We start from the raw sequence: 19,084 nt of genomic DNA, 5'->3' as shown, positions 1-19,084 counted from the left end.
TGATAGCTAGCTGCATTGACCCTGCCCTTGATAAAACACAGTGGACCAACACCAGCAGCTGACACGGCACCCCAGACCATCACTGACTGTGGGTACTTGACACCGGACTTCTGGCATTTTGGCATTTCCTTCTCCCCAGTCTTCCTCCAGACTCTGGCACCTTGATTTCCGAATGACATGCAGAATTTGCTTTCATCTGAAAAAAGTACTTTGGACCACTGAGCAACAGTCCAGTGCTGCTTCTCTGTAGCCCGGGTCAGGCGCTTCTGCTGCTGTTTTTGGTTCAAAAGTGGCTTGACCTGGGGAATGCGACACCTGTAGCCCATTTCCTGCACACGCCTGTGCACGGTGGCTCTGGATGTTTCTACTCCAGACTCAGTCCACTGCTTCCGCAGGTCCCCCAAGGTCTGGAATCGGCCCTTCTCCACAATCTTCCTCAGGGTCCGGTCACCTCTTCTCGCTGTGCAGCGTTTTCTGCCACACTTTTTCCTTCCCACAGACTTCCCACTGAGGTGCCTTGATACAGCAATCTGGGAACAGCCTATTCATTCAGAAATGTCTTTCTGTGTCTTACCCTCTTGCTTGAGGGTGTCAATAGTGGCCTTCTGGACAGCAGTCAGGTCGGCAGTCTTACCCATGATTGGGGTTTTGAGTGATGAACCAGGCTGGGAGTTTTAAAGGCCTCAGGAATCTTTTGCAGGTGTTTAGAGTTAACTCGTTGATTCAGATGATTAGGTTCATAGCTCGTTTAGAGACCCTTTTAATGATATGCTAATTTTGTGAGATAGGAATTTTGGGTTTTCATGAGCTGTATGCCAAAATCATCCGTATTAAGACAATAAAAGACCTGAAATATTTCAGTTAGTGTGCAATGAATCTAAAATATATGAATGTTAAATTTTCATCATTACATTATGGAAAATAATGAACTTTATCACAATATGCTAATATTTTGAGAAGGACCTGTATATCTAGACTCTGTATATTCCCTGTCTTCCACCGCTAACATGTCTATTCTGCTGTGTGGAACTTCACAGGCCAGATCTTCAGGCCAAAATTGCAACAGTTGTTGATGAGGTTGGAAGAGCCTCAGCAATGGTGAGTTGTGTTTTGGGAGGATTGGTATTTGGGTGTTGATGTTGTTTGGTAGGAAAAAGAATCTTCTAATGGAAAACCTCCCATTAATTTCTTACCAAAAACAGGAAATGAGTGCTTCCCATTGTCACATACTGTCACTCTGATTATAATGCATGCTGATTTGTCCATTCTGTCCTTAAGTTGCAATATTAACGAATAACTATAATATAAATTTAATTTCAAAAAGATTTTATTGTGCCAACAATTAGGTCTAAATTGTTATTTCTGCTTAATTTTGTTAAGCAGTTGTCTCTGAGAGTCACATGTGTGTATGCATTTAGTTTTTCTGAGGTTTGTCATCTCAGGATCATCCATTTTCTCTATCTCCTTAATTTGTGCATGTTTGTGGGGGAAATTACCTATGTCCAGAGGTCAGTGACTGAGAGGGTTTTAGCCTCAACACAGTCACACTTTGTTTACCCCTTGAAAGATTTATTCTGTTTTGGGGTTTCTTTGTCACACCTAAATGTTTCATTTCATGAAACACCTTTAATGTCAGTGAACGATAACCTGAGTAAGAACAAAATACTCTTTTGAAAAAGGATTTCATTTATTAAAGGAAAAAACAACCAGGCTCTATGCGAGGAAGTATTTGTTAAGCTCTTAAGCCCAAATGGGTTTGTTGAAGTTTCAGCTCAAAATAACATGCGCAAATCTAACAGAATTTTTCTGAGAATTGACATACTCTATCTAAACAATCATTATGTTAATAATTATGCTTTCAAATGGGAGTGATAACTCTGGCCTTCCTTTGCTGCCGGTTGAGTAAAACCCGAGTGGATAGCGACAAAATAAATTTTTTGGAATCTGTGAGCTCTACGCTTACAGCAGACATGTTGGTTGTATGTGTAGAAGCCGTGCTGAAACTGAGTTTTGTGGGTTATGTCATTTTGTGGAGTTTGTTTATTTTCTGATTCAGCTGCCTTTAGTTTTAACTGTTTTTGGTGTTTTGTAAAAACGGTTAATATCAGTTTTTAGCCAAGACTCTTCTCTTTTTGTTGATACCACATATGTTTACGTTTAACTAGTGGAGCTTGCAGTACAGAAAGTAGAAGAAAATTCAATTTTCTCAATTCAGTTTTATTTATATAGCGCCAATTCACAACACATAGCATTTAGTGACAGTGGAGAGGAAAACCGTCTTTTAACGGGCAGAAACCTCCAGTAGAACCAGAACCAGGCTCAGTATGAGCGGCCATCTGCCACGACCGACTGGGGGTTTGAGAGAACAGAGCAGAGACACAAAAAGAACACAGAAGCACTAATACAGTAGTACTTTCTACAGGAAAGAAAAGGGAAATATTATTGGTTATAACTTGTTTAGAGGCTTCATCTAGAAGAGAAAGACAGCTTAGCAGATAAACCCTGAGCCAGTTTCCAAATCTAGAGTATGAAAAGGAGCACATACAGTTAGTCACAGTAGAAACTCAGCCAGTAGCTATGTTTAGGAGAGACAGGGTGAAATACTGAAAGACAGGGCCAAGTGTGTCATCTATATAAGGGAGCATTAAGTTGTTGGCTAAACACAGGCCCAAAAGTTAAAATATGCCCTCAGTACTGGGGTTACATGAGACATTGGTTTGATTTCACTAGCCACACCAATGCCTTATTACTGCCTCCTGACCTGTAAAACAAAAAAAGAAAGCCCTTAAGAAAACCAGTCAGACAACATGGAGTGGGCTAAAAGATTTCCAAAAAAACACAACCCCCGGTGCCCTGAGCTAAATAAATTCAAGAATAGATGAGAAACAAAGTCATTGACATCTGTTAGTCTGCAGTGTTTCCCCTGTTGTTATAGACCCCCCCCAAAAAAATTATTTTGTTAGTAACTTATATCACAAAAGATGTCCTTTAATGTTTCATTTCCTATATAAAACATGTCTATACATGATCCTTTTATGTACAAACAAAATGATCTTGTTATTCATGTTATTTTCACAACATTGTACTTTTATGCTCCCTTTATCACTTGGGCAGAGTTCTGACCCGACGTGCAGACACATACTTCAAATGGGGGTACCCAGGTCACATCTCACATCTGCCAGTAGCCACAGACAGTGCTGGAAAAGATATTGCAAGCACCTGCAAAACTAGCTAAAATATCTGTGTTTCTTTAAACGCTCCCAGAGTTGTGAGGATTGCAGCACTCACTCTCCCATAACTCTCCTAATCCATATCCAACTATAGGACATAGCCAAAATGCTTCAGGGCGACCCCTTACAAACATCTAAAATCAACACATCACCGGGTGACAGGTTTTGACCCGGCTTGGCTTTTAGAGGGGAAATACTCCCACTGGCTGACCAAGACTGATCTTAGTATGTAAATACATATATAATAGATCAAGACAGAGAGAAAGTGATAAAAATAGAAAGAAAGAGATAAATGAAAATAGAAAGATGTTGAGAGAAAGATATAAATAAATGCCTTCAGAACTCCCTTAATCCTTCGTGGCATAGATTCAACAAGGTACTGGAAACATTCCTCAGAGAGTTTGGTCCATATTGACATGATAGCATCACTCACAGATGCTGCAGATTTGTCGGCTGCACATCCATGATGCGAATCTCCTGTTCCATCACATCCCAAAGGTGCTCTATTGGATTGAGATCTGGTAACTGGAGGCCATTTGAGTCCATTGAACTCATTGTCATGTTCAAGAAACCAGACTGAGATGATTCGTGCTTTATGACATGGTGCGTTATCCTGCTGGAAGTGACCATCAGAAGATGGATACTGTTGAAGCACCCCCCCAAGGGGTGTTCTGCGTGTTTGTTAATTCACCGTAAGCTGAAAGAATTCACAAGACATTAGAATAAATCACACGGAGACAGCTGTATGTTATTCAAGTACCTGGCCAGGGGAAGCTCTGTGTCATGTGATCTGACCACACACCGAGACGACTTCAGAGCTTCTCACTGGGCACATGGCTTTTATTAAAACCTGTTTACAGTTTTTTCACACATATGGTTACATACACACATTTTCCTGCCTACCATATTAGGACATGTTCCTGTCTCCCAGCACCTGCACTCTGCTTTTCTGCTGATATGAGAAGGGAGTGCTTGGCACGTTAATCTTTTCACATCCTTTCCTACTCCTACAGTTCTTCATTATTTTTCTGCTTCACCACACTCAAGGCCAAGTTTGTGCAACAAGGCACAATGTCTTATACTAACACAGGTTATACATTTTATTTCCCACACTGTTTATGAACATAATAATAACACACTGGTTATGAACATAATAATGCACACACATAATATATCTCCACAGTACACTGTGGTCATAAAGGGATGGACATGGTCAGCAACAATACTCAGGTAGGCTGTGGCGTTGACACGATCCTCAACTGGTACTAAGGGGCCCAAAGTGTGTCAAGAAAATATCCCCCACACCATTACACCACCACCACCAACCTGAACCATTGATACAAGGCAGGATAGATCCATGCTTTCATGTTGTTGATGTCAAATTCTGACCCTACCATCCGAATGTTGCAGCAGAAATCAAGACTCATCAGACCAGGCAACGTTTTTCCAATCTTCAATTGTCCAATTTTGGTGAGCCTGTGTGAACTGTAGCCTCAGTTTCCTGTTCTTAGCTGACAGGAGTGGCACCCGGTCCCATCCTCCTCAAGGTTCAACGTGTTGTGCGTTCAGAGAGGCTCTTCTGCATGCCCTGGTTGTAACGAGTCATTATTTGAGTTATTATTGCATTTCTATCAGCTCAAACCAGTCTGGCCATTCTCCTCTGACCTCTGGCATCAACAAGGCATTTGTGCCCAGAGAACTGCGCTCACTGTTTTTTTTTCTCTCTTTTTTGGACCATTCTCTGTAAACCTTAGAGATGGTAGTGCGTGAAAATCCCAGCAGATCAGCAGTTTCTGAAATACTCAGACCAGGCCGTCTGGCACCAACAATCATGCCACGTTCAAAGTCACTTAAATCATCTTTCTTCCCCATTCTGATGCTCGGTTTGAACTGCAGCAGATCGTCTTGACCATGTCTACATGCCTAAATGCATGGAGTTGCTGCCATGTTATTTATAGAAATTTGTGTTAAAGAGCAGTTGGACAGGTACCTAATAAAGTGGCCGGTGAGTATATACATACATTAAGAATGAGGAAGGCATCAATAATAAAAATAACTTTTAAATTTTTTATTGAAATGTTCTGTCATGTTTGTAGAAATTGACTTAAGCAATCTATTGTTATAATTTTTTAAATAAAGCTGGAGTAGAGAGTTCTGAGAAAACCAAGGACTTAGCCTGAAAATTTGAACAAGCACACCTCCCCCTTGCTCTCTGCTGTTCTACAACCCTTCCTCCATAACTCCTCCCCCACAGTGGAGTCTGCCGTGAACACACAGGCAGGGCCACTGATGACAGCTATGGCACATTCACTGGTAGGGACGGATTATCAATAATATCCTTTACATTGAAAATAACCTGGCCATGCCAGTAGCACTGCTGCAGCACACTGGCAATCTTCCTCCTGGCTGTGATTGGGTATTTCTAAACGGTGTATTTCTGCAAATGGCAGTAGGACCACTGCGAGGAGCCAGAGGAGCTTGATTGTTTTTTCCACAGATCATCTGTCTAATATTACACTGTCAGGACATAGTGACAATTTTAACAAATATGTACAAAATAAGTTTTCACAAAGGTTACCTACTGTAGCTTTAAAAGTAAATGCATACAAATTATCCCTGTCTTCTTTAATTGATTGTGTTGGTTGGTGAGCTCACCCAATCCCCCAAACAGTTTGGTGTGAACCATTATCTACAAATAGAGAATAGAGGTGAACCTTCCCAGTAATTCTGACCTACCAAAATTATTCCAAAACTGCATTGAGGACTCATTCAGGAGGTCACAAAAGAACCCAAAACACTGTCCTGGTTCAACAAAGTGTTCATGATTCAACAAAACGAAAGACATTGGGCATAAATGGGATCCATGGGAGGATTTGAGGCAAAATCCACTGCTGACCAAAGAGAACACAAAGAGCTGTCTCATCTCTAATTTGCTAAAAAAAATTTTGATGATCAACAAGACTTTTGAGTAAATATTCTGTGGACTGATGACACAAAATCTGAACTTTTTGAAGGTGTAGGTTTTTTGTTTGAAACAAAAACACCATTTCAGAAAGGAACATGATGCATACAATCCAACATATTGGTGGTAGTTTGATGGTATGGGGCTGCTTTGGTGCTTCAGGATTTGGAGGACTTGCAGTAATTGATTGAACCATGAACCCTGCTCTCTACCTGATTATCCTGAAGGAGAATTTCTAGCCGACACTTTGACTCGGAAAAAAAACATCTGACGTGGCCAAGACAAAGTCCATACTTAAGTCTGATTTAGATGCTGTGACATGGCCCTAAAAAGGTCATATGTGCTGAAACACTCTTTAATGTGGCTAAATTAAAACAATTTTGCAAAAAGATGTAAAAGACTCCATTATCACAAAAGCTGTTGATGTTAGTTGTTAGCACCAAGGGAGGCACAAATAGTTTTTAGATTTAAAGAGCAATTACTTTGTCACAAATGGCCAGGTTGGTTTGTGTAACTTTTCTCACTTAATAAATTAAATTGTCATTTGAAAATTGATTTCTGTATTTACTTTTCTGTCTGTATAAATCTGATATCAAAATGTGCTCAATGATGTAAAACACACAGGTGCGACAAAAGTAAAAAATAAAAATAAAAAAAAACTATGAGGGGGCAAATAATTTTTCTAATTGTTAAATCTTAATCATACATGACTTCAGTCATTAAGTATAAAAGTGCCCAACAATTCAAGATGGCTGCTGGACAAATATGTTCGTGAGTGTCTCCCAAAACAATTTACTGATGGACTTAAATTTACTGTGGTCTTAATTTAGGATTAAAATGGCTCAGAAGACGAAAAGACAGAAAACTACTGGAACGATGGAAAATTATTTAAAACTGAAGGGAGAATAAGAACACTGAAAAAATGTCCAAGCAACAAAACAAACAGGTGGAGGCCTGTGCCCAAAAATAAATGGAGAAAATTTAGAGGAGACAGCAGAGGAAGCTTCATCAATAAAATCCTCAGGTATGGCTGAAATACACAAAGAACTGTGACAACTTTAATCTGAAACAAAAGTCAGTTTTGGAGCATTGAAGGCAGAGTTAAATGTGCTATGAGCAGATTTCACAAATGTTAAAATAAATAATGACGAAGCTGAACAAAGAATTACACTTTAGATGTTTTCATTTCATAGTTTCTTTGAAACTATGAAATGAAAACATCTAAAGTGCTGATACATATGCTCCAAATGCAAAAACAACTAGATTTCAAATTTGAGCAACTTGAAAGTCAAATCCGGAAAAACAATATGAGCATCTACACAGTGCCAGAAAATTGTGAAGACAATAACATGATTGGCTTTGTGAATAAATTGATCTGATAAATTGATGGATCTGGAGTCAATATTACAGACCGCTGGATGGGATTCAGTCTTTACCCAAAGAAGGAGAACCTCAGGCCTTTAATTGTTGGATGGAGTTTCTTGATAAACAAGAAATTAATTCCTTTGAAAAAGACAAACAGAAATGGAGGAAATGGAACATTTACTTTTTTTTATTTCTTTTTTCTTCATTCCTTATCACTCATTTTGTCTTGATAGATACTTTGATAATTAGTTCATAATAAAATCAGTAAGAGATCTACTTTTGAAAAGATGTGGTGTTAAGTCAAGTCAAGTAAAGTTTATTTAAATAGCGCTTTTCAGCAACAAGACAACATGACTATGAAAATAAAATTGATCCAGATAGTGATTCACTAAATGAAATTGATGATAACTGCAAATATTTACAAAATAAACAATTAAATTACTTTGTGGATTTACATAATTTTTCACTCACTCATTTTAACTGCAGAAGTCTTTATGCAAACTTTGACAAGAATAATGAATATTTGAAAACCATTAGAAGCCCCTTTGAAGTAATAGCATTGTCTGAAACATGGTTAAATGATAAATCTATGGATTTTCGCATGGATGGTTATGATCTGTTTTATACAAATCGAGTGAAGAACATAGGGGGAGGTGTTGCATTGTATGTTAGAAGTCATTTGAGATGTAAAAAATTTTAATGTATGTCATTAGCTTTGGATGATGTGATGGAAAGTGTTACTGTTGAACTTGAGATGAAAAAGCAAGAATTATCATTGTAGCTTGTATGTATAGAAGACCAGGCTCTAGAATAGAACATTTCAGAGAAAAATTTGAAAATCCCATGGAGGGATTAAATGAAAAGATATTTCAATATTGAAATACTAAAACAAGTATAGCACAAAATGACAACAGATTTGACCTATTACCACCTGTTTGGAATGTTCAGTTAAAAAAAAGTCTTAATTCGGTGATTACTCAACCAACTAGAATCATTAGTACTAGTGCTACTATAATTGATAATATTTTAACAAATGAAATTGAAAAGGCTATTATCAGTGGGATACTAATAAGCAATATAAGTAAGTAAAGTAAGTAAAAGTTTATGTATATAGCACCTTTCACAGACAAGAGAGGGTCACAAAGGGCTTTACAGAAAGAGCACAAAAACTACACGGAGGTCATACAACCCTGTCACTGCTGTAGTTAAAATGCTTGGACAAACATGTGGGTCTTAGGTCTGCTCTTGAAAACATCAACACAGTCAAGGGAACATAATGGGAATAGGAAATCATTCCAGAGTCTCGGAGTGATAGCCTAGAAGAAGCGATCTCCTCAGGACCTAAAATAGGTGTGAGGGACCATAAGAAGGTTCTGATCCAACGACCTCAACCTCCAAGAATGAGTACAAATAAACAACAGATTTCTGATATAGAATGGCACCTGACCATGCAGAGCTCTGAAAGTCAGTACCAAAACTTGGAAATTAATATGAAAAGAAACTGAGAGCCAGTGAAGGACTTTTAGAATGGGAGTAATATGAGCCCTTCTGTGGGTGCAAGTCAGCAATCTAGCTGCACAATTTTGGAGCGGTTGCAGACGAAACAGTTCCTTTTTGTTTAGACAGGAAAATAAACTGTTACAGTATTCTGAACAAGAAGATACAAATGCATGGATAATCAGCCCAAGATCACCATTGGGGACAATTGCTCTTAGTTTAGAGATTTTCCTCAGCTGGTAGAAACAGTTTCTCAAATTGATCATTTACCAATATTTATAGTACATCAAAGTAAAAGGAAAAAACTGAAGAAGATGATCAAACAAAACATGTTCGCATAAGGGCAGATGAAACAATGATGACATTTTGTAATGACTTGTTAAAGGAAAATTGGAGTGGGGTAAATATAAAGAATGTGAATGTGGCTTATGATACATTTTTACAAATATAGTAATCACTATATGATAAGAACTGCATCCTATTGGTGTGTCGCAAAAATAAAAATGTCAATGTCAAACTTTGGATGACCAAGGGACTGCTAAAATCTTTTAAGAAGAAAAATAAGTTATAAGAGATTTTGTTAGATTTTCAACTAAATCATACAAGACATATTAAAACAAATTGACAGCATTAATCAGACAAGTTAAGGAAGATTACTATAATAAGGTTGAGGGAGAGTAATAGTGATATGAAAAGAACTTGAAGAATTTTGAATAGTGTTGTAAGACCTAGGTCTCAGTGTGCCTATTGTCCTGAAAACCTTTTTTTAAAGGGAGAAACAACTTCGAATGATAAACATAAGGTGGTGAATGACTTTAAATATTTTTTTGTAAATATAGGAAAAGATCGGCTACTTCTATCAAGACAAATGATGAAAGAGGTGGAAAGGTGCAGGGTGGTAGTAGAATACTAGAGTCAATGTTTCTTGGAGATAAGTGAAAATGAAATTCTAACTATAGTGAGAAAAAGTAAAACTAAAACATCTGCTGATAGTGATGGGATTGATATGATGATTATAAAAAAGACTATTGACTGTATTGTTAAACCATTTACTTACATTTGTAATTTGTCTGTGGGATTGTTCCAGAAAAAATTTAATATTTAAAAATATTTCAAAAGGGAGACAGACAAAGTTTTGACAGTTACAGACCAATCTCAGTGCTTTCCCAGGTTTTTTTTAAAGTGCTCGAAAAATGGCTTGTCCACAAAGTAATAACACCCGTGACAGGTCGCCGATCCATCGCAGGGCAATACAGAAACATACAGGACAAACAACCATGCACACACTCATTCACTCCTAAAGGCAATTTTAAGGGTGTATTCACACTTGCCACTTTTGGTCCATTTTAAACGGACCAGAGGTCGTTTCCCCCCTTGGTCTGGACCTTTTGTGCAGGTGTGAATACACTCAAGCGAACCCTGGTCCAGACCAAACAACCGGACCGAGACCCACTTTTTGAGGTGGTCTCGGTCCGCTTCCAAACGGACTCTGGTGCGGTTCGCTTATGGTCTGAATACAAACCGGCCCCGATCCGAACTACAAAAAGCGTACATTTCTTTGGACATAAAAAGACACCGTAGCCAATAGCAAAGGTGTGTGTTGAAAGGTAATCATACCTGATAAGCTGTGTGTTGCTTAGCAACATTACTGGCTTGTTGTGGGACAAGGCACGTAGTGAACGTCGGCATTCAGCACGCATTCTCTGATGGGGTTCCAACATTATAAATGGAACGTCTCAAAATCTGTGTTGACTGAGCTGCTCTTCACCCTCACAATAATATTGCAACTTTAATAATGGCACAAATATGCAGAACAGAGGTGCTGCCATGCAGCAAGTCTACAGATGTTTTCCTAAATTTCTGGGTCTGTGCTCTGTCCAGCCCCTGTCATTTCTGTCCAATGGGAACAATGATCGTCACCCGCGTGGCTTTGTTTACAAGTAATAGTTCACTTGCAAAAAGTACAATGTGAAAACAAACCGCACCAAATGAAAAAAATAAAGTTCGCTTTTGGTCTGGACCAAACAAGCGGACCAAAGGACTTTCCTGGTGTGAGTACACCAATCAACCTAACAGTCATGTTTTTGGAATGTGGTAGGAATCTGGATTATCCGAAGAGAACCCGTGCATGCACAGGGAGAACATGCAAACTCCATGCAGAAAGACCCCTGGCCGGAAGTCGAACTCAGGCTGGGGGTGCTGCAAGGCAACGGTGCTACCAACTGCGCCACCGTGCAGCCCGTTATGTGACTAACAGGCCATAATTTGTACAGTTAAAAAATTAAAAGTCAGATCTTCTAACAATTAAATGTGGAGTCCTCCATCACGCGATCATATGCACAAAGTTAAGCACGAATGAAATACTCTATGTGTAACTGGTATTCATTCATGAACGGGGGTAATTAAGGTGCAAGCGTTGCTTGACTTTCTCTCTGAGATCTACAGATAGCAAATTGTTTCAAGAGTTCCCTTTGTTCACAGAACTTTCCTCAAACTTTGTCGTAGCGCGGACAACTCCTCCTCAGCACGGTTCATACGAGATTAGGGTTTGGGCAGAGAGAAGTGATTTAGGATGAAATAATCTAAACGTTTTTCATTTTATGAAGTTTGGTTTTGTTTGTGAAACTCAGCTATCTTGGTGCTAGCAGGCTATCTGCAGCACACGTGCTCAGTTTTATGTTCTGTGTTTGTGTGTTTTTAAAGTTAAGAGAAACTTAACTTTCAGACAAAGAGTGGTTCAAGAACCCCTCATGAAGAACAAAATATCGAGGCACGTGACGTCGCCCGGTACGGCGGAGCCGGGGTCCCACCCTGGAGCCAGGCCTGGGGTCGGGACTCGTCGGAGAGCGCCTGGTGGCCGGGTTGCTCCTCGCGGGACCCGGCCGGGCCAAGCCCGAACGAGAGACGCGAGGCCATCCCCCAGTGGGCCCACCACCTGCAGGGGGAACCGTGAGGGACCGGTGCAAAGAGGATTGGGTGGCGGACGAAGGTGGAGACCTCAGCGGCCTGATCCCCGGATGCTTAGGCTGGCTCTAGGGACGTGGAATGTCACGTCGCTGGGGGGGAAGGAGCCTGAGCTTGTGCGTGAGGTCGAGAGATATCGACTAGAAATAGTCGGGCTCGCCTCCACGCACAGCGTGGGCTCTGGAACCCATCTCCTTGAGAGGGGTTGGACTCTCTTCTACTCTGGAGTGGCCCACGGGGAGAGGCGGCGGGCTGGTGTGGGTTTGCTTGTTGCCCCCCAGCTCAGCCGTCTCGTGTTGGGGTTTACCCCAGTGGATGAGAGGGTTGTATCCCTGCGCCTTCGGGTTGGGGAGAGGTCTCTGACTATCATTTCAGCCTACGGGCCGAGTGGTAGTGCAGAGTACCCTGCCTTCTTGGCGTCCCTGTCGGGGGTGCTGGATAGTGCCCCTCCCGGGGACTCCATTATTCTGCTGGGGGACTTCAACGCCCACGTGGGGAACGACAGTGACACCTGGAGAGGCGTGATCGGGAGGAATGGCCTCCCCGATCTGAATCCGAGTGGTGTTTTGTTATTGGACTTCTGTGCTAGTCACGGATTGTCCATAACGAACACCATGTTCAAACATAAGGGTGTCCATCAGTGCACTTGGCACCAAGACACCCTAGGCAGGAGGTCGATGATCGACTTTGTTGTCGTATCATCAGACCTTCGGCTGCATGTTTTGGACACTCGGGTGAAGAGAGGGGCTGAGCTGTCCACTGATCATCACCTGGTGGTGAGTTGGATCCGCTGGAGGAGGAGAAAGCCAGACAGAATTGGCAGGCCCAAGCGCATAGTGAGGGTCTGCTGGGAACGCCTGGCGGAGCCCTCGGCCAGGGATGTATTCAACTCCCACCTCCGGGAGAGCTTCGACCAGATCCCGGGGGATGTTGGAGACATAGAGTCCGAGTGGACAATGTTCTCTGCATCTATTGTTGATGCTGCTACCCATAGCTGCGGCCGTAAGGTCTGCGGTGCCTGTCGTGGCGGCAATCCCAGAACCCGGTGGTGGACACCGGCAGTAAGGGATGCTGTTAAGCTGAAGAAGGAGTCCTATCGGCTGTGGTTGGCTGGTGGGACTCCTGAGGCGGCTGACGGGTACCGTGAGGCCAAGCGTGCTGCGGCCCGGGCTGTGGCAGAGGCAAAAACTCGGGCCTGGGAAGAGTTCGGTGAGGCCATGGAGAAGGACTACCGGTTGGCCTCGAAGCGATTCTGGCAAACCGTCCGGCGCCTCAGGAGGGGGAAGCAGTGCTTTGCCAACACTGTTTATAGTGGGGGCAGGAGACTGCTGACCTCGACTGAGGACATTATCGGGCGGTGGAAGGAGTACTTCGAGGATCTCCTCAATCCTGCCATCACGCATTTCATGGTGGAAACAGAGGCTGGGGACTCGGGGTTGGACTCTTTCATCACCCAGGCTGAAGTCACCGAGGTGGTTAAAAAGCTCCGCGGTGGCAAGGCTTCGGGGGTGGATGAGATCCGCCCTGAGTACCTCAAGTGTCTGGATGTTGTAGGGCTGTCATGGTTGACACGCCTCTTCAACATTGCGTGGCGGTCGGGGACAGTGCCTCTGGACTGGCAGACTGGGGTCTGCCTCGGCTTCAGGAGGAACAGTGTGGTTTTCGTCCCAGCCGTGGAACACTGGATTTCGTCTCTTCTTTTTGCGGATGACGTGGTCCTGCTGGCCCCCTCTAGCCAAGTCCTACAGCATGCGCTGTGGCGGTTCGCAGCCGAGTGTGAAGCGGCTGGGATGAGGATCAGCTCCTCCAAGTCCGAGGCCATGGTACTCGACCGGAAAAGGGTGGCTTGTTCTCTTCAGGTTGGAGGGGAGTTCCTGCCTCAAGTGGAGGAGTTTAAGTATCTCGGGGTCTTGTTGACGAGTGAGGGAAGAATGGAGCGGGAGATCGACAGACGGATCGGTGCGGCTGCCACAGTAATGGGGGCGCTGTGCCGGTCCATTGTGGTGAAGAGAGAGCTGAGCCGAAAAGCAAAGCTCTCAATTTACTGGTCGGTCTACGTTCCTACCCTCACCTATGGCCATGAACTTTGGGTCATGACCGAAAGAACGAGATCACGGATACAAGCGGCTGAAATGAGCTTCCTCCGTAGGGTGGCCGGGCACTCCCTTAGAGATAGGGTGAGGAGCTCGGCCATCCGGGAGGAGCTCGGAGTAGAGCCGCTGCTCCTCCACATCGAGAGGAGCCAGTTGAGGTGGCTCGGGCATCTATACCGGATGCCTCCTGGACGCCTTCTTCGGGAGGTGTTCCAGGCACGTCCCACTGGGAGGAGGCCCAGGGGACGGCCCAGGACACGCTGGAGGGACTATGTCTCTCGGCTGGCCTGGGAACGCCTTGGGCTCCCCCTGGAGGAGCTGGAGGAGGTGTCTGGAGAGAGGGACGTCTGGGCGTCTCTGCTGAGTCTGCTGCCCCCGCGACCCGGTCCTGGATAAGCGGAAGACGACGAACGAACGAAAAACTTTACTTAAATGGTGATTTTAAACACAGAAGACTGATCATAACGCACCGTCTGCGCTTATGCATTTTAACCCTTTTATTAACGGTATTTTAAAGGTGTGTTTGATTCTGGTGCTAAGCTATAAGCTTCTTTTGTTAGCTTTAACTGCTAACAGCTAAGAACATGTGCTTGTTGCTAAGAATATTTACCCAGAAAGGTTGTTAGTTTTTAATCTAGTAAATAATATTTCCCTAAATATTATTTGGCTAGACTTGATAACTAACACAATTAAACCCCATTTCTCCAGAAAGATTTGGCTCTTTTCCAAAATATTTCCTTGAATATTTTACCCTTTCCTTAATAATATTTCTTTGAATATTATTTTAATAAGTAAAGGGAGCTAATGAGACACCGTTGAGAATTAATAATCCAGAAGGTTGGTTTTATTCAGCAGATCATTCTTTAAAACATTATTTTATTAAAATAATATTTTATTTGATCTTGCATTGTGAATGGTTGTCTAAACGTTGCTGATTATTGCCTAAGTTGGTTCCAAGACTAACTTAATTTCATTTCCAGATTCTTCAAGATAATCCTTGGTTCTCAAACATAAACATTGCATGGTAATGTTGCATCACTCTTTCGGTCATGATTTTCAATAATCTTGAATCAACTTGTTTATATTGTACATAGCCCATTAGTCATCATTATTCTTTAATTCTGCTTGGTAGTTTAGTTGGATTGTTTTAGCATAGTAAAGACTTTGTTGATTGAAATATGTTTGATTTGAGTTGACTTATTTTTGTTAATAAATTCTTGTATTTTAAGAAATTGTGTGAATTCATTCCATGTGTGTGCAGAGTTTATGCTGTTCAATAATGTCAGAGCTTGGCTCACTCTTTTTGAATTTGTCCTAATACCATCGCCTTACTGGGCTGGTATTCACAGGAAAACTCTTAACAGACCGAAATATTATTTGATAAAATATTAAAGTATTAATATTAAATATTAAATAACATATTCGGATTCATAGTCACAACAGGAGTTAAAAAATGTCCAACTATAAATCAATTGAAAACACTTAAAGAAAAAGAAAGAAAAAAAGATAAATTATTTTGTACATCTAATTTAATAGTGAGGAGATTGATATTGTTTGCAACTTATACCGTATGTTACTTTGTAGTTTGGTTTTGCTGCATGCACCACACTAATGATAGACCAAGGAAAGCAAAGTCAAGATCTTTAGGAGGATGTTAACAATTGTTACACTCGCTCTGTTTAAAGGTAAATGTAAAATACAGAAAAATATGAAATAGACAGAATAATAGAAAACAGCAAAAACTATGATATATAAGTAAAAATAAATTAAAAATTAACATTAACTTCTCCCATTGGACAAAAGTAAAAACAACACTGTGTTAAATAAATAAACTCTCTGGATCCTGTACTAAATAAACAGTATTGTACAAAAAGTGCAGCCACTTGGAATGGCCAGTGGCCATGGAGATATACGGTCTTCTGTTAGAATTTTTTTAAAGTTACCAGTGTCTCCTTACAGGAACATATGAAGAAAATACAGGGGTTGGACAATGAAACTGAAACACCTGGTTTTAGACCACAATAATTTATTAGTATGGTGTAGGGCCTCCTTTTACGGCCAATACAGCGTCAATTCATCTTGGGAATGGCATATATAAGTCCTGCACAGTGGTCAGAGGGATTTTAAGCCATTCTTCTTGCACAATAGTGGCCAGGTCACAAGGTGATAATGGTGGAGGAAAAAATTTCCGGACTCGCTCCTCCAAAACACCCCAAAGTGGCTCAATAATATTTAGATCCGGTGACTATGCAGGCCATGGGAGATGTTCAACTTCACTTTCATGTTCATCAAACCAATCTTTCACCAGTCTTGCTGTGTCTATTGGTGCATTGTCATCCTGATACACGGCACCGCCTTCAGGATACAATGTTTGAACCATTGGATGCACATGGTCCTCAAGAATGGTTCGGTAGTCCTTGGCAGTGACACGCCCATCTAGCACAAGTATTGGGCCAAGGGAATGCCATGATATGGCAGCCCAAACCATCACTGATCCACCCCCATGCTTCACTCTGGGCATGCAACAGTCTGGGTGGTACGCTTCTTTGGGGCTTCTCCACACCGTAATTCTCCCGGATGTGGGGAAAACAGTAAAGATGGACTCATCAGAGAACAATACATGTTTCACATTGTCCACAGCCCAAGATTTGTGCTCCTTGCACCATTGAAACTGACGTTTGGCATTGGCATGAGTGACCAAAGGTTTGGCTATAGCAGCCCGACCGTGTATATTGACCCTGTGGAGCTCCCAACGGACAGTTCTGGTGGAAACAGGAGAGTTGAGGTGCACATTTAATTCTGCCGTGATTTGGGCTGCCGTGGTTTTATGTTTTTTGGATACAATCCGGGTTAGCACCCAAACAACCCTTTCAGATAGCTTCCTCTTGCGTCCACAGTTAATCCTGTTGGATGTGGTTCATCCTTCTTGGTGGTATGCTGACATAACCCTGGATACCGTGGCTCTTGATACTTCACAAAGACTTGCTGCCTTGGTCACAGATGCGCCAGCAAGACGTGCACCAACAATTTGTCCTCTTTTGAAGTCTGGTATGTCACCCATAATGTTGTGTGCATTTCAATATTTTGAGCAAAACTGTGCTCTTACCCTGCTAATTGAACCTTCACACTCTGCTCTTACTGGTGCAATGTGCAATCAATGAAGACTGGCTACCAGACTGGTCCAATTTAGCCTTGAAACCTCCCACACTAAAATGACAGGTGTTTCAGTTTCATTGTCCAACCCCTGTAATTCCACAGGTGTTAATTCATAGTTTTGATGCCTTCAGTGTGAAGCTACAATATTCATAGTCATGAAAATAAAGACAACTCGTTGAATGAGATGGTGTGTCCAAACTTTTGGTCTGTACTGTATATGTTAAAAGGTAAATACTACAAGACCAGCTCCATGAAGCTACATGTTTCTATGACCACAGTTGCCAATTCTTTTCAAAACTACAAGGTTCATTGCACTGTAGCCAACCTCCTAGAATTAGATCAGATTTATAAAGCCAGGTAATGAATTGAATTGAATAATGTTTATTCTTCTCTTCTACCACAGGCACAACAACTCCCAGCACCTATAACAAGTGCCTCCAAACTGCAGTCCCAGAAGCATCAGCTGTACCTGATGAAAGACGTAGAGAGCAGCCGGTAAATCCCACATCCTTCCTCACACTTTTTCCACAGTTTTTTTAAGGATTAACAGATGTGCTAGTTTTGAGTTGAAGGGATCTGTTTCTAGAACTGATAGAATGATCTAACCACAAATGTTTCTGTCTGTCTTTACATGGCCAGCAGTTAAGTGTATTTTCATGGAGATTTTGTCTTACTTGATTATTTTTTTGCTTGTTTGTTTTTTTTTTTTTTTTTTTTTTGTTGTTGATGTAAATTGCTAGTGTCATGCGTTCACTCGCTGAGCAAATGTTCCCAATGGGACTATGAAGATTTCTATTCTGCTCTATTCTATATGTTGTGTGCTTCTGACATACCGTTCTGTATGGAAGTCACTTCTCACTATAATACCATAATATTTCCTTTGCTTTTATTACATTATTTGAGCTAATATTTTCCATGGTGGAATATCCATGCAGCATACACTTCAATGAAGTTTAAAAAAATCAAATCAAATTTGAATTAACTTTTTTTCTCACACATTTTCTTTCTACACACTTTTGCAGCTGGAACAAGGTGCTTATATAATTCTACCAGGATATTTGTCTACTTTTCCTATTAGAACTGGTAGAATTAATTTAGATAAGTTACATTTCCTAGTATGGACTCTTTTAGGTATAATCTATAAATTTTCAGTAGAATTGGGGTCAAGCTTTTCCAGGAGCTAATGTTAGTCTGTCTTAACTATTCCAAAACCAGATGTGATCTGTCTTTGGGGTCATGCCCTTCTGATTCAGGTGTGTAGGACCTGGGACACAGCTATAAGTTTCTGGAAACTGGCACCTCTGCCATTAGGGAAATCCTCCCCAGGAGAAGGCTGTGAGTTTTGCCCTTGACCTTCGATCCCTCAGGTGGCACTGCATTAAAAAATGACAACATTCTGTAATCCATATCTCCACGTGAGCTCAGGAACATTTCAGAAAACCATTGTCAGTCAACACAGTTCGTTGCTACATCTCAAAAATGACGCTGGCTTCTCTGGGCCCAACCTCCTCTGAGATGGACTGACACAGAGTTGAAAAGTGCTGTGGTCTGACGAGACCACATTTTAAATTGTTTTTGGAAATCATGGAAGTCGTGTTGTCAGAGCCAAAGAGTTAAAAGGACTATTCGGATTGTTATCAGTGTACACAAGAAAATCCACAACAAGGCGCTTTTAATCTTGAATGGTACAAACAGGTTTTGGAGCAACATCTGCTGCCATCCAAGCAGGGATGTCCCTGCTTATTCCAGTGAGACAATGCCAAGCCAAATTCTGCACATGTTCTAACAATATAGATTCACAGTAAAAGAGTGTGGGT

The 19,084-nt window shown here is 41.6% G+C and overlaps 1 protein-coding gene across 2 annotated transcripts in view; it reads left to right on the top strand.

Annotated features, from left to right (window-relative positions):
- Positions 1-19,084, top strand: part of atat1 (alpha tubulin acetyltransferase 1) — an 85,738-nt gene that overhangs the window by 9,219 nt on the left and 57,435 nt on the right. The window contains exons 2-3 of one of the 2 annotated variants that reach the window (XM_047383998.1): positions 1,038-1,098; positions 17,671-17,762. In XM_047383998.1, coding sequence (XP_047239954.1) covers positions 1,038-1,098; positions 17,671-17,762 — 153 coding nt within the window. The remainder of the gene's footprint in view (positions 1-1,037; positions 1,099-17,670; positions 17,763-19,084) is intronic. The other variant, XM_047383999.1, reaches the window with a different exon arrangement.

The sequence above is a fragment of the Girardinichthys multiradiatus genome, chromosome 13 (assembly GCF_021462225.1).
Source record: "Girardinichthys multiradiatus isolate DD_20200921_A chromosome 13, DD_fGirMul_XY1, whole genome shotgun sequence".
In the NCBI taxonomy this organism is placed as follows: domain Eukaryota; kingdom Metazoa; phylum Chordata; class Actinopteri; order Cyprinodontiformes; family Goodeidae; genus Girardinichthys; species Girardinichthys multiradiatus.
Note: the sequence above shows the minus strand (reverse complement) of the source record. Positions and strands in the feature narration are given on the sequence as shown.